This window comes from Procambarus clarkii, chromosome 85, assembly GCF_040958095.1.
Source record: "Procambarus clarkii isolate CNS0578487 chromosome 85, FALCON_Pclarkii_2.0, whole genome shotgun sequence".
NCBI lineage: Eukaryota > Metazoa > Arthropoda > Malacostraca > Decapoda > Cambaridae > Procambarus > Procambarus clarkii.
Genome location: NC_091234.1, coordinates 15,673,272 through 15,687,972, shown reverse-complemented (window position 1 = coordinate 15,687,972; position 14,701 = coordinate 15,673,272). Strand labels below are relative to the sequence as shown.

The 14,701-nt window shown below is 41.4% G+C and overlaps 3 protein-coding genes across 3 annotated transcripts in view; 1 reads left to right on the top strand and 2 right to left on the bottom strand.

Moving 5' to 3' along the window:
• Positions 1-3,245: 3,245 nt before the first annotated feature.
• On the bottom strand, positions 3,246-4,076 carry LOC138358699 (sperm acrosomal protein FSA-ACR.1-like). The gene has a single exon (XM_069316855.1). It carries the CDS (start codon positions 4,074-4,076, stop codon positions 3,246-3,248), a length of 831 nt encoding a protein of 276 aa, XP_069172956.1.
• A 1,618-nt stretch (positions 4,077-5,694) lies between these two features.
• Positions 5,695-6,737, top strand: LOC138358698 (ice-structuring glycoprotein-like). Its single transcript, XM_069316854.1, has 2 exons — positions 5,695-5,719; positions 5,959-6,737. Exons 1-2 carry the CDS (start codon positions 5,695-5,697, stop codon positions 6,735-6,737), a joined length of 804 nt encoding a protein of 267 aa, XP_069172955.1.
• Positions 6,738-10,671: 3,934 nt separating this feature from the next.
• The window catches only part of LOC138358667 (protein amalgam-like), a 19,901-nt gene continuing 15,871 nt past the window's right edge, over positions 10,672-14,701 (bottom strand). The window contains exon 9 of the mRNA XM_069316747.1: positions 10,672-11,814. Within this exon, the coding sequence (XP_069172848.1) occupies positions 11,669-11,814 (146 nt within the window). The 3' untranslated portion in view covers positions 10,672-11,668. The remainder of the gene's footprint in view (positions 11,815-14,701) is intronic.

Below are 14,701 nucleotides of genomic sequence, written 5' to 3'. Positions count from 1 at the left end.
TATTGTTCATAGTCTTTAAAGCCGCGTTGTGCGGACTTTAAAACACGTTACAAACAAAAACCTTTATCATCTATATATATACTTTTTTCGATCATGGGTGTAAAATCAGATTATCTGAAAAGCTATACAACAGCACTCTTTTTGAGCATTTGTTTACTACTGAATATCAGCAGATGTTTGACTATATTGAATTACCTGTTTCACCCCCACCTTCCATTTTCTCTCATGGGTGTTGTTTGTTCAGGGTTAAACATGTGTGTGGTCCTGGTAATGGGGCAAAAATACCTGCCTGGGGGCTTTGGACACCTCACTCAACATGTTTGACAGTTATGGAGGCATGTTTGCGCAGCTTAAATATCGCTCCCTGCTTCCATGACCCCTTTAATTACCATTTGCAACATGAAAGGCTGAAATGCAGGCTTAAAGTAAAACAAACATGGCGTCTGCTGGATGCTGCGTGAGGGGAGATGGACATCTGTGCTCTGGATTGATATCAGCATCCTGCTTTAAATCTTAGCTTCCCAAACCACCCTTACACATTCATGCATTTGTTTACTCAAATCTCACTCATTTTATGTACTTTTATTACATATTTACCCAACATATTGTGTTTGCTCAGACTCCTCATATTTTAGTCTTTATCTCCTTGAACCTCATTCATCCATTCATCTTCACAACCCCTGCACATTCTACTTCCAGCTTACACAACCCCTCACGCATTCTAGTTCCAGCTTACACAACCCCTAGACATTCTACTCCAGGCTTACACAGCGAGCATTTCCCGTCCTTATTAATAAAGTCATGTCTCTCCGCAATCATTTCCACTCCTTGAGCTCATCTCCGTGGCTCATGAAAAGCCTGAGACATGCATCTTCATGTCCTCTTAATTAACCTGTCATGAATTTCATGAAATAACTTCTGTCTCTTCGTTCAAGACGACAATGATATATTTTTTTTTAGGCCGTGATGTTATGCAGCTGTTAATTCAACATCTTTGAATGACGTCTATAGACATCTACGACGTCTCTAGACGTTGTAAAGACAGGAAGTATATTTATCAGGCCCAGAGGGAGACGTTTATATGCGTCTCCTGATTTCAGTGTTCTCCTACAAGCCAATCAGATCAGGGTGTGATTACCGGTATTAGGACCAATGCGATTCCTCTAATGGCAAGGAGATGGCTAAGGATGAGCCCAAACTGAAGCCAACTTCACAGATAAAACGACTCACAGGAAGCTAATGTTGAATCATTCAGATGGAGCTTCGAGGAATTTTTTGAATCAAAGGATTTTTTTTGAGCGTTCATCTTAATATTTCAAAAGCCAATAGATGGTCCCGCATGCAGTTAATAGATGTATCTTAGGGATACTGAAACTTGCATATGGTTGTAGACGATGAGTTGCAATGGCTGAAGGTATCATATCATATCATTTAAAGAAAGAATAATTATTTAGTTACCATTGTACCCATTTATATATGACAGTATCAGGCCACGGAGGAAGGATTAATATAGGAATTTACTTAAGTACTTTCGTATATAATAATAAATCTTCAGAAGGATCTAATGATCCATCTGAAGATGTATTATTAAATACGAAAGTACTTAAGGACATTTTGTCTTAATCCTTCGTGATCTGTCACAAAAATATACAAACTTTAAATTGAACTTAGCTACTTTAAACAGTTTCATATCCGGCTTCTTCTCGGAAAATTCCGGAAATTGGATTTTAGAACTTTGAGGGATATGGTGGATCCCAACAGGCAGCAGGCGCCTGTTGGGATCCTAGAACACAGGTGGCCTGGTAGAACTCAGGTTATTCAATAACTTTTGAACCCCAGAGAACAAAGAGATGTGTTGAACTGCAGAACACAAACACCTCTTGGATCCCTGAACACATAAGAACTTCTTACATGTTTAACTCTCAAGAGATATATATATATATATATACCTGTTATATGTGGTATCAGCCAATTGAAGTTCAGGTAAACTCAATGAGTATACTAATTCACTGCGATGGTGAGCAACGAGCATCTTAAGGTGTACTGATTAAGATCTTTTGTGTAAGACATTACGAAGTTTAGAAAAGAATCAGAGGACAAACGGAGCAATATTTCTGCAGCTAATTTGCTGATTTGCTGTGATTAAAGTTATCTTGCTGCCTGAGTAACAACTTATGGAGATACTTACACCTGCTTGAGATGCTAAAATATGCCAGAGATATCTGCTGCTTATACAAAAAATAAGATGCATGTAAGGAAAATATGATGCCTCACCCTCGCTAAGATATAGATGAGCATCTTACCCCAAAAAACCATCATGGATTTTTTTTTTTTTGACATCTTGAAAGTTTGAAGGCGAAAACTTCAGGGTTTTATCATCCTAAGTGGACCTGCATTTTGGAGAATGGATATGTCTTATACAAGTAGGCTTGTTCGAGACATTGTGTCATTAGGAATGACTAAGATCTTGGAAGCCTTGTGAGTTATAAATCAAATATTTAAAACTATATGAATTTATATATAAGATTCATATATATTCTCCGTCATAACTGGCAACATTTGACCGCAGTCTATACCCCCTTTTAGGTCATACTAATTACAGTTTAGGGCAGTTTGTAACATCTTTCATCACCCTGATTTCAGTTTAGGGCAGTTTGTAACCCCTTTCCTCACACTGATTACAGTTAAACGTAGTTTGTATCCCGTCAAACTAGCCACAGCTGAGGACAGTTCACCCAATTGAAATGATTTCAAAATATTTGTAATGGGGAGTCAGTCAATAGTGACAAACTCAGTTTTCCTGTTTTCACTCACTGAATATCCAAATGGAACTGCGAATGATTTCACTGATATAGTTAGAATACTTAAATCTATTATTGTTTGGAAAATAATCATGTAAATTTTTTACACCAAATATTTTATATCTGAATTTGAAGTTGGTTATTTATGTCCTTAGTTGTATTTTAGTGGAATTGCAAGCTGTTGTATATTTTTAATGTATTCTGCGTCACTAGACGCAAATGTGTAATCAAGGAAATGGGGAATGTAAACATTTTTAAAATTGCGGGATTATTGTTGGCGGTTTAGTAACATGAAATTTTGGGAGCAGCTTGGAAGCCTCGCATACGCCGCTGATGTTACTCTGGAACTCTGTTTCCCGTAATGGGATTTGCGTTATGTGTATTACCAGACACAACAGTTGCTTCTACCCTGGCATTATATGGTCCCAGAGGCATCGTTGCCTCTCAGATCCTGGATAACTTTGTTCTTGCTTGTGTTCCTCTCACTGGAACGCTTTGTTCTTCCCTGGGATGTTCTGCACTCCCCTGGGATGTTCTGCACTCCCCTGGGATGTTCTTCTCTCCCCTGGGATGTTCTTCTCTCCCCTGGGATGTTCTTCTCTCCCCTGGGATGTTCTGCTCTCCCCTGGGGTGTTCTCCTCTCCCCTGGGATGTTCTGCTCTCCCCTGGGATGTTCTCCTCTCCCCTGGGATGTTCTCCTCTCCCTCTGGGATGTTCTCCTCTCCCCTGGGATGTTCTCCTCTCCCTCTGGGATGTTCTCCTCTCCCCTGGGATGTTCTCCTCTCCCCTGGGATGTTCTGCTCTCCCCTGGGATGTTCTTCTCTCCCCTGGGATGTTCTTCTCTCCCCTGGGATGTTCTCCTCTCCCCTGGGATGTTCTTCTCTCCCCTGGGATGTTCTCCTCTCCCTCTGGGATGTTCTCCTCTCCCCTGGGATGTTCTGCTCTCCCTGGGATGTTCTCCTCTCCTCTGGGATGATCTCCTCTCCTCTGGGATGATCTCCTCTCCTCTGGGATGATCTCTCCCCTGGGATGTTCTCCTCTCCTCTGGGATGATCTCCTCTCCTCTGGGATGATCTCCTCTCCTCTGGGATGATCTCCTCTCCTCTGGGATGATCTCCTCTCCTCTGGGATGATCTCCTCTCCTCTGGGATGTTGTCCTCTCCTCTGGGATGATCTCCTCTCCTCTGGGATGATCTCCTCTCCTCTGGGATGATCTCCTCTCCCCTGGGATGTTCTCCTCTCTCCTGGGATGATCTCAGGGTCTAAGATAAACATATCTAGGAAGCTCTATGTCAGTGCCTTACATATTTCTATGTCATTCTCCACTAAACAACTCTCTATTTAATTTATTTATTGTCCTGTGGCACAATATTATATACTCTTCCTGACTTGAAGCATTTTTTTAATAATTATTTGCTTATTTAATTATTAAGTAAGTTTATACGCTTCCTGACTTGAAGCATTTTTTTAATAATTATTTGCTTATTTAATTATTAAATAAGTTTATACGCTTCCTGACTTGAAGCATTTTTTTAATAATTATTTGCTTATTTAATTATTAAGTAAGTTTATACGCTTCCTGACTTGAAGCATTTTTTTAATAATTATTTGCTTATTTAATTATTAAGTAAGTTTATACGCTGCCTGACTTGAAGCATTTTTTTAATAATTATTTGCTTATTTAATTATTAAGTAAGTTTATACGCTTCCTGACTTGAAGCATTTTTTTAATAATTATTTGCTTATTTAATTATTAAGTAAGTTTATACGCTTCCTGACTTGAAGCATTTTTTTAATAATTATTTGCTTATTTAATTATTAAGTAAGTTTTTACGCTTCCTGACTTGAAGCATTTTTTTAATAATTATTTGCTTATTTAATTATTAAATAAGTTTTTATGGGAATAAGTAAACAATTTTCCTGGTTGAAATAATGTTATTATACTGATTTTTGAGTCTGATTTCATCTTCAGTTATTTATTTCCGTTTTTTTGCACCTGTTTTTATTCCCTTCTGCTCTGCCATCTCTGTATTTGTCATGATTTCATGGTTATCTTGAGGTTATCTTGAGATGATTTTGGGGCTTAGCGTCCCCGCGGCCCGGTCCTCCTTTTTGTTACACACCCCTAGGAAGCAGCCCGTAGCAGCTGTCTAACTCCCAGGTACCTATTTACTGCTAGGTAACAGGGGGCGTCCTACCTATTATACCTATTATATTATACATATTATAGGTATAGGTTAAGTAATAATTGTAATTACGAAGCAATAAGATGCTTATCTTGACATACTAAGAAGGTTAGGTAAGGTCGGTGTTTTCTATGAAGCTTTTCAAGGTAAACTAAAATACTCACAATAAATAAGTATGTCACATATGCACTTATTTAATAAGTCAGTATTGACTGTAAGAAAGTGCGAGAATGAGTTGCATTCTGTCATGCCATCAATAGTTATGTCTCTAGTTTGTCTTCCCTATGGCACTCCTCCTGGTGCTACTTGTGGTGTGCCACTGAATGTCTGACGTTACTTGAAGAGATCCTTGCTAGTCTGACGCTACCTGTCATGGTTCCTTGTCGGACCGATGCTACTTTCTGCTGGGTGATCGTGCTGTCTCTGAACTTAGTCACAACTTCACACACAGAGATCACACTAACGTGATGCATCAGATGAACAAATCCACAAGGGCCGTGACGAGGATTCGAATAAGGCAGTGTCTGGGATGCTCCCGGACGCAGGTTCGAATCCTCATCCTGCTGTAAGGTATTCCCCCTTTCACAGTTACTGTTTATAGCTAGTAGTGCCTATGATGGCGAGTTTCCCTTCGGCAATGTTGCTGGTTGAAGGTTATCATCCGAGTATACTTATATTTTCGTCCGTTTAACGAGTCTACTGTCAGGATGATTGATTGTGGCTTTGTTGTTTGTTAGTGTTAAGGGGGGGCCATGGTTTGTGTGGCATAGCTGGTGTTGTTGTTTTGATGTGTGTGTGTTTGTTCTCTGTGTCTTTGTTGTGTCTCTGTTCCTGCTCGGTTTTCTCCTCTATATCAACAGCTTTGTTTATTCTCTCTCTTCTGCCAACCCTTTAATGTGTTTGTTCATCTTACTGTTCCTGTTTCCTTGTTGCTGATGCTGCTGTTCTTGCTGTTTCGTTTGCTTCTACAGCCCTTTCTGTTGCTACTGCTATCCTTGCTGTATCTGTTGATACTCCTGTAATTGCTGTATCTGTTGCTACTGCTGTAATTGCTGTATCTGTTGCTACTGCTGTCCTTGCTGTATCTGTTGCTACTGCTGTAATTGCTGTATCTGTTGCTACTGCTGTAATTGCTGTATCTGTTGCTACTGCTGTAATTGCTGTATCTGTTGCTACTGCTGTAATTGCTGTATCTGTTGCTACTGCTGTAATTGCTGTATCTGTTGCTACTGCTGTAATTGCTGTATCTGTTGCTACTGCTGTAATTGCTGTATCTGTTGCTACTGCTGTTATTGCTGTATCTGTTGCTACTGCTGTAATTGCTGTATCTGTTGCTACTGCTGTAATTGCTGTATCTGTTGCTACTGCTGTAATTGCTGTATCTGTTGCTACTGCTGTAATTGCTGTATCTGTTGCTACTGCTGTAATTGCTGTATCTGTTGCTACTGCTGTAATTGCTGTATATGTTGCTACTGCTGTAATTGCTGTATCTGTTGCTACTGCTGTAATTGCTGTATCTGTTGCTACTGCTGTAATTGCTGTATCTGTTGCTACTGCTGTAATTGCTGTATCTGTTGCTACTGCTGTAATTGCTGTATCTGTTGCTACTGCTGTAATTGCTGTATCTGTTGCTACTGCTGTAATTGCTGGTGCTGCTTTTCCCTGCGGTTACTTTTGTGGCAGCTGTTGTTACTGCTGCAGCAAATTTGGGCTTTGCCGGTGGCAATTCCCACAAGGCATTCCTCACTAATGGCTTTCCTCTGAAGGAGGAGGAGAACTGTTGGTGTGCTTCACCCCAGGGGAGAGCCTCCACATTAGTCTCCCCCTTGGGAGAACTACACATTACTCTACACAGGAGTTTACAGATTAGTCTCCCAACATGAGACATTAGTTTACACAAGGAAGGGATTAGTTACTAACCTATCTAGTGTGATTCCTTCACATCTTGATCTAGGCAAGGCGTACTTTGAACCCCATAAATACCCTAAATACCCCATCCAGCCAAACACACATCGAAACTACGACGTAGGTACAACGTTGGAACAAGTTTTAACACCTAACCAGTTATAACAACCGATACAGCAAGTTGTAACAACGTTCTAATACGTCATAAAGACGTTAAGCCAAGATGTAACAACTTTATTACAAGTTGTAACAAGCGGAAAATAAAGACAGTTTCGGTTTGTGTTTCCAGGGTTCCACTCCCCCATGAACCACCATCCTCCTATTCCTACAAGCATCCACCCACCATCCCACCACAACTTGCCTATCCACCATCATCCTCTCCCCCCCAAGCCGTAACTGGTGCCATTCCTTTCCCACACGTAAGTGCAGCCATTCTTGGTCGGATCATTCCCCAAATCTCATAGAAACTCCCAGACTATCCCGTCCTCTTGGCTGTTTTTGGATTTTTTTCTGTTTTTTTCTGTTTTTCGTGTATGCATTCCCATTCCACCTTTGGCAAAAAAGCTTGGAGAATTTTGTTTTTGTTTTTTTTATTGAAGTGGGAATATTTTTTGACTCTTGTTAGCAGGCTGAGAGGTTTCCCCTTTCTCATAGTTCATGGTAAGACTCTTGTTAGCAGGCTGAGAGGTTTCCCCTTTCTCATAGTTCATGGTAAGACTCTTGTTAGCAGGCTGAGAGCTTTCCCCTTTCTCATAGTTCATGGTAAGACTCTTGTTAGCAGGCTGAGAGGTTTCCCCTTTCTCATAGTTCATGGTAAGACTCTTGTTAGCAGGCTGAGAGCTTTCCCCTTTCTCATAGTTCATGGTAAGACTCTTGTTAGCAGGCTGAGAGCTTTCCCCTTTCTCATAGTTCATGGTAAGACTCTTGTTAGCAGGCTGAGAGCTTTCCCCTTTCTCATAGTTCATGGTAAGACTCTTGTTAGCAGGCTGAGAGCTTTCCCCTTTCTCATAGTTCATGGTAAGACTCTTGTTAGCAGGCTGAGAGCTTTCCCCTTTCTCATAGTTCATGGTAAGACTCTTGTTAGCAGGCTGAGAGCTTTCCCCTTTCTCATAGTTCATGGTAAGACTCTTGTTAGCAGGCTGAGAGCTTTCCCCTTTCTCATAGTTCATGGTAAGACTCTTGTTAGCAGGCTGAGAGCTTTCCCCTTTCTCATAGTTCATGGTAAGACTTAATCTTCTAGGTTTCCCCTGGAACGCGACTCGGAAATCAATTACCATCCAGGCATTCAATTATTGCTGGATGAACAGGAGCTAGCAGTTAGGATTTGTGCCCAATCAATCCTTCCTGAACTGGATACAAATTCAAGGGAAATTATTCTCTCTCTCTCTCTCTCTCTCTCTCTCTCTCTCTCTCTCTCTCTCTCTCTCTCTCTCTCTCTCTCTCTCTCTCTCTCTCTCTCTCTCTCTCTCATGAGGTCAGCACCATCGTAGTCATGAGCTGACCTTATCTGGGCCCACAGCTTTGGCCACGTCAAGCGCTTTAAGGAGATGGAGAACGTCAGTCAGCTGCACAACCACTTCAGTCATCCTAGACACAGTGCTTGGGGCAAGATGTGGAGCTTGGCACTCAGGATATGGGTCTCTCTCTCTCTCTCTCTCTCTCTCTCTCTCTCTCTCTCTCTCTCTCTCTCTCTCTCTCTCTCTCTCTCTCTCCTGTCCCAAGGCGCTCATCTATTGTGACCGTCTTTCTCTGAATCTCAAATGTACAGTGACGCCCTTACAGTGACGCCCTTACAGTGACGCCCTTACAGTGACGCCCTTACAGTGACGCCCTTACAGTGACGCACCAATGTACAGTGATGTACCTACACTGACCTATCTTCAGTATTCAAGACAATTAAAGTTAAAAATGATAACAGTATTAATAAAAAAATAATAAAAATAATAATTGATAAAAATATTAATAAAAGCAATAATATTATTAACAATAAAATAATAATAAAAAGCAAATTAATTATAATAAAAAAAAATACATTTTAATAATGCTAACTAGAAGGATATAATGACGAAGATGAAAACTTTTTTAATTTATTAAATTTTTTTTCCCCTAGCTATTGAGTTTCATTAAAATTTAATATGCAATAAAAATGATGAAATTTCCTATTTTTGACTTCGCTGGTATTGAACTTATTTAAGGGGGCCTCGTAGCCTGGTGGATAGCGCGCAGGACTCGTAATTCTGTGGCGCGGGTTCGATTCCCGCACGAGGCAGAAATAAATGGGCAAAGTTTCTTTCACCCTGAATGCCCCTGTTACCTAGCAGTAAATAGGTACCTGGAAGTTAGTCAGCTGTCACGGGCTGCTTCCTGGGGGTGGAGGCCTGGTCGAGGACCGGGCCGCGGGGACACTAAAAAGCCCCGAAATCATCTCAAGATAACCTCAAGATAAGGTGCCACACTGAACTGATCCAGTAAGTTCAGTAGAACTTCGGTTTCAACCCTTTTAACCCTGTCGTAGCTCAGTCGATTAAGGCAGTGTCTGGGATGCTCCCGGACGCAGGTTCGAATCCTCGTCACGGCCCTTGTGGATTTGTTCATTTGATGCATCACGTTAGTGTGATCTCTGTGTTTGACTGAGCTTTTTTGGCACCCTTTGGCACAGTTTCTGGCACCCCCAGACCCGCTATTGTTGACACAAGTGCCATGATTGACTCCTGGTGCCAAGCACAGATAGCTATACCCACCATTAGGCATTGTGAGGACGTGTGGCTGTATATATATATATATTTAGAAGCGTGAAACCTTTTGGGCTTCCAAGGTGTTTTCCTTCTCTCTTATTTAACTCTTCCGTCTTTTTCTGTCCCTTTCTCTGTCCCTCTTACTTGAGCTCTTTACACTCTGTCACTCTTTTGCTTCCTTTGTTAATTCCTTAGATGTTTATTTACAGTTTCCTTCAGCTATCGTAACTGGGCAGTTTTCCTTGAGCTATCGTAACTCTCTGGGCAGTTTTCCTAAGCTATCGTAACTCTCTGGGCAGTTTTCTTTAGCTATTGTAACTCTCTGGGCAGTTTTCCTTGAGCTATCGTAACTCTCTGGGCAGTTTTCTTGAGCTATCGTAACTCTCTGGGCAGTTTTCTTGAGCTATCGTAACTCTCTGGGCAGTTTTCCTGAGCTATCGTAACTCTCTGGGCAGTTTGCTTGAGCTATCGTAACTCTCTGGGTAGTTTTCCTGAGCTATCGTAACTCTCAAACTGACTCTGTCTATCAGTTGAGCCTTTTCTTCCTCTCTATTTCCTTTGAGGTTTTGTCTCTCTCTCTCTCTCTCTCTCTCTCTCTCTCTCTCTCTCTCTCTCTCTCTCTCTCTCTCTCTCTCTCTCTCTCTCTCTCTCTCTCTCTCTCACTCTCTCTCTGTCTCTCTCTGTCTCTCTCTCTCTCTCTCTCTCTCTCTCTCTCTCTCTCTCTCTCTCTCACTCTCTCTCTCTCTCTCTCTCTCTCTCTCTCTCTCTCTCTCTCTCTCTCTCTCTCACTCTCTCTCTCTCTCACTCTCTCTCTCTCTCTCTCTCTCTCTCTCTCTCTCTCTCTCTCTCTCTCTCTCTCTCTCTTCATCTGTATGTTGAGCCCTTCTCGACCTATGCCTGACTTTTGTATCAGGAAACAAGAAACAATTCACAAAATATATTAACCTATTCATATTTTTCACTAGATTATCGACCCGAATGAAAAATTCCATTCCTGGTATTTCGAGCCTTTGGGAACCTCGGGGTTAATAAAAATTTTACTAAACCATTTTTTTCTTTATTAAAAATATGTAGATAAATAAAACATATGCTGTTTAGTGGTGCACTTTTGTGTGAGAGGGGAGGGAGAGGAGGGAGAGTGGACTTAGAGTGTGGGTATAGCTACACAAAACTGCACAACAAGGACGACAACACACAATAGCTGATATTTTGTTTTCCACAAAAGGTGTAAAGGATTTATCCTCCATTCTGACTAGCATGTTAATTTTTTTTGGGGGGTGGGGGGGGGTTTTAACATTGCATTAGCTTTTTAACAGGTCATACGATGTGGCACGTTATTAAGAGATTACAATGATTAAAGACTGTTTTATGGTAAAACATGGTTAAAAAAGTAACTCGTTTGAGTGCGTTTGCACTCAAACGCAAACGTTGGGGACGCACTCAATTCCTCTGGGCAGTTGCTGAGGAATGCACACAAAGAAAATTTGTTCTGTGACTGTTTTTATGTACTTGAAATAACAGATGCACACAATTTTCACAGCAAAAACAGCTGTGTTTCAACTGATGGAAACACTGGGATGAGCACAGCGAGGCTGGAATTTATTGTCCCAGGTGTAAACACTTCCAATTTGGCCTCGAGAAACACAAACTACACTTGAAGTTTCTTAAGAAAGTCACAACACTGACAGATTGTCTCAGTTACCCCAATATTCCAACATATCAATCGCCACTCGCAAGTCCAAAAGTCTGAACTCCCTCGCAAAGACACTAATTGTCAGTCATATTACTTGCAAATAGCGTTTAATGGCCTTCGTGTCGTCATAAAAACTCAAAGATATTAAATTATCTTTATGAGTATATCTACCAAAAATAACAAAGAGTCATTATCTCTGAAGCTAAGAGGAATTCTAACACATCCTCCTGCATCAGCAAGCAGTATTTTCTTTCGTGTCTTGAAGAGATTTTCACTATTAATTGGCTGGATCGAATGTCAAAATTCTCAGGGGTGTGGTACAAGACTTCGTCTGTGGTCGGCGAAGCATCATTGGGTAAAGGAGATCGGGTGAAAGTTTCTCAGTAGATGGGCAAATGTCTCCATGGTGGTGAAGAGGATTGGAAGGAGCAGGCTGACAGCTGAGGATGCGCCCAACCACCTCGTTCCGCTCGTCGACTGTTGTACAGCCATAACTGAAAGATGACAGAGAGTTAGGAACAAAGTTATGCAATGAACAGGAGGAGGACAGGTTCTAAAAATGTCTTGTAAGCCCTTCTCTTTCTTCATCTCTTTCTCTCCCTCTTTACCTCTCTCTCTCTCTCTCTCTCTCTCTCTCTCTCTCTCTCTCTCTCTCTCTCTCTCTCTCTCTCTCTCTCTCTCTCTCTGAGGATGTTCATCCATACTTGAAAGCTAATTATACTTTTACTTTGTTGACCAGACCACACACTAGAAGGTGAAGGGACGACGACGTTTCGATCCGTCCTGGACCATTCTCAAGTCGATTGTGAATGGTCCAGGACGGACCTGGCCACAATCGACTTGAGAATGGTCCAGGACGGACCGAAACGTCGTCGTCCCTTCACCTTCTAGTGTGTGGTCTGGTCAACTTACTTTAGCCACGTTATTGTGACTCATCGCCTGCACTTTTACTTAGTCAATCATTAATTTCACTAACACTTCAATAATTGCAAGTGTATTGAGTAAATATTCCATCTACACTACACAAAATACAGAAACATTGACTAAGTAGCCGCACGGGGACACAGTGGACTGACACACGCTAATGAAAGCTACAAGAACGGGGTTACCATGAAAGTGTTGAACAGTGAACACTGAATACCATTTCCTCCTACCTTGTTCCAACTATTCCCCCTCTTGTCCTATTTAACTACACTCCCCCCCCACCCCTTCCCCTCTATTTCTCTATCCCCCCCCCTCTTCCCCCTCACTATTCCTTCCCCATGCTTCCCTGTTTGTCGTCCATCCCCAAAACACACAGATCGCTCTGGACGGTAGAGCGATGGTCTCGCTTCCTGCAGGTCGGCGTTCAATCCCCCGACTGTCCAACTGGTTGGGCCGACCATTCCATCCCCCGCTCCTGTCCCATCCCACATCCTTATTCCTGATAGTTCCCTTCTGCTTGCCTCATAACCTCCAAGAGAGATACAATGTTGCATTGGAGGTGAAGTGTGGAATGACAGTAATTAGGTATGTCTCTCTCTGTCTTGATTAGTTAGGTTACTTGGAGAAGCTATAATGAAATAGGATAAGGGGCTGAATCCCTTGTTTCAACCCTTGAGATGATTTAAGATGCATTAAGCTGTTTTGGGAGGATGGGTAGAGAACCTTTCTTTTATCTATTAGTTACAAATAATAGGCAGTAACGCCTTTTCATAACGATGTATTACTATTAGAATGGGATATGAGTATTAGAATAGGATACGAGTAATGGGGCAGGTATTAAATACAAATGAGCTTTTTAAAAATACAGTTTACTCCTGAAGTAATGGAATTGGATGTCATAACCCCCCCCCCCCCCGGTTATATGAATTCCCAAATTATACACTAGGCCCTAACTTTATTCCCATGTTACATTCCTTGCCACTGTCAAGTATCGACTGTCTATTACGTTCATATAATTCCCGGAAATAAATGATACTGGATTACTTTTCAATTATGTTTGATGTGTTTATTAAGTAATTGAACCTTTTGTATTGTGAGTAGCCTTAGGTTGTGTGTGTGCGTGCAGCCAGCAGGCATGAGTGAGTGTGAGTGTGTGAGAGCGAGTGTGTGTGTGTGTGTGAGTGGGAACGATTGTGCATTTACTTATCAGTAATTGTCATGGCTCAGTGCTACCAACCCTTGTGACGGGAATATTATAAACTTTAATTAATATATTTACCCAGGAGTGAACATCTGATTATGTTCCGATAATGGTACCTTTCCATTTTATTTTGAAGCTATAGGGAAAATAGGTGAAATCAGAGTACAGTAAATAATGGTACATTTGTAAATCTTGGTGCTAGTTGTGTTTTCTCCCTACTCAATGGTCCAACCACTTGGGCTGGACGGTAGAGCGACGGTCTCGCTTCTTGCAGGTCGGAGTTCAATCCCGACCGTCCACAAGTGGTTGGGTACCATTCCTTCCTCCCGTCCCATCCCAAATCCTTATCCTGACCCCTTCCCAGTGCTATATAGTCGTAATGGCTTGGCGCTTTCCCCCCCTGATAGTTCCCTTCCCTTCCCTACTCAATGGCAGACCTTGGAAGTTAATGGGTTGATAAGGTCTCAAAATAGAGCTTGTGTTCAAACAAGACCTGTGCACTGTGCTCAAGTGCACAGTACACAGTCCCTGTAACCTGTAAATCTTGTAAATAGTAATTCTTGTAAATGTGTGTGATGACTGTATAGTATTTTCTGCTCCTGGTATGTAAAAAGTAAGCAGATAAGGATATTTATTTATATATTTATATATATTTAATAGGGATATTTACTTAAGAGTTTTATCTTATCCTAGAGGAGCTAAATGAGGCAGAGTGCAATTAACTACTGCAACTAAGTGAGAGGGGAAAAAACTTAGGCCTATGAGGGTTGCTTGTCATAGCATTGATGAGTAAAGTTACAAATTGCACTCCAAAAACAGATTGAAGTATCCTTTGCTCTATTCTCTCACCAACAATGTCTTTCAATCTCTACTAGTATAAACAGATATGATAATGATGACTTAACACCTAATGCTAGTGAGAATAGCTAAAAATTTTAATTGCAAGATTGTTGCATAATGAAATATTGTATATATTACTCAGGTGAACATTGCAATAACAACGAATCTCGAGAAGTTCTACTAAGTGCTGGCCAGAGATGATACTCCCTCCTTGGGGGGGTTCTAAATCCAAGCCTTTTGGGCAGGCTGTCAGTGTATTTGGAACAGCATTAAAAGTGACAATGGGGATTTATGGGGGAAGCTGGTGTAGCATTGTTATATAACAGCCATTAAGTTGTTGACCAGACCACACACTAGAAAGTGAAGGGACGACGACGTTTCGACTTGAGAATGGTCCAGGATGGACCGAAACGTCG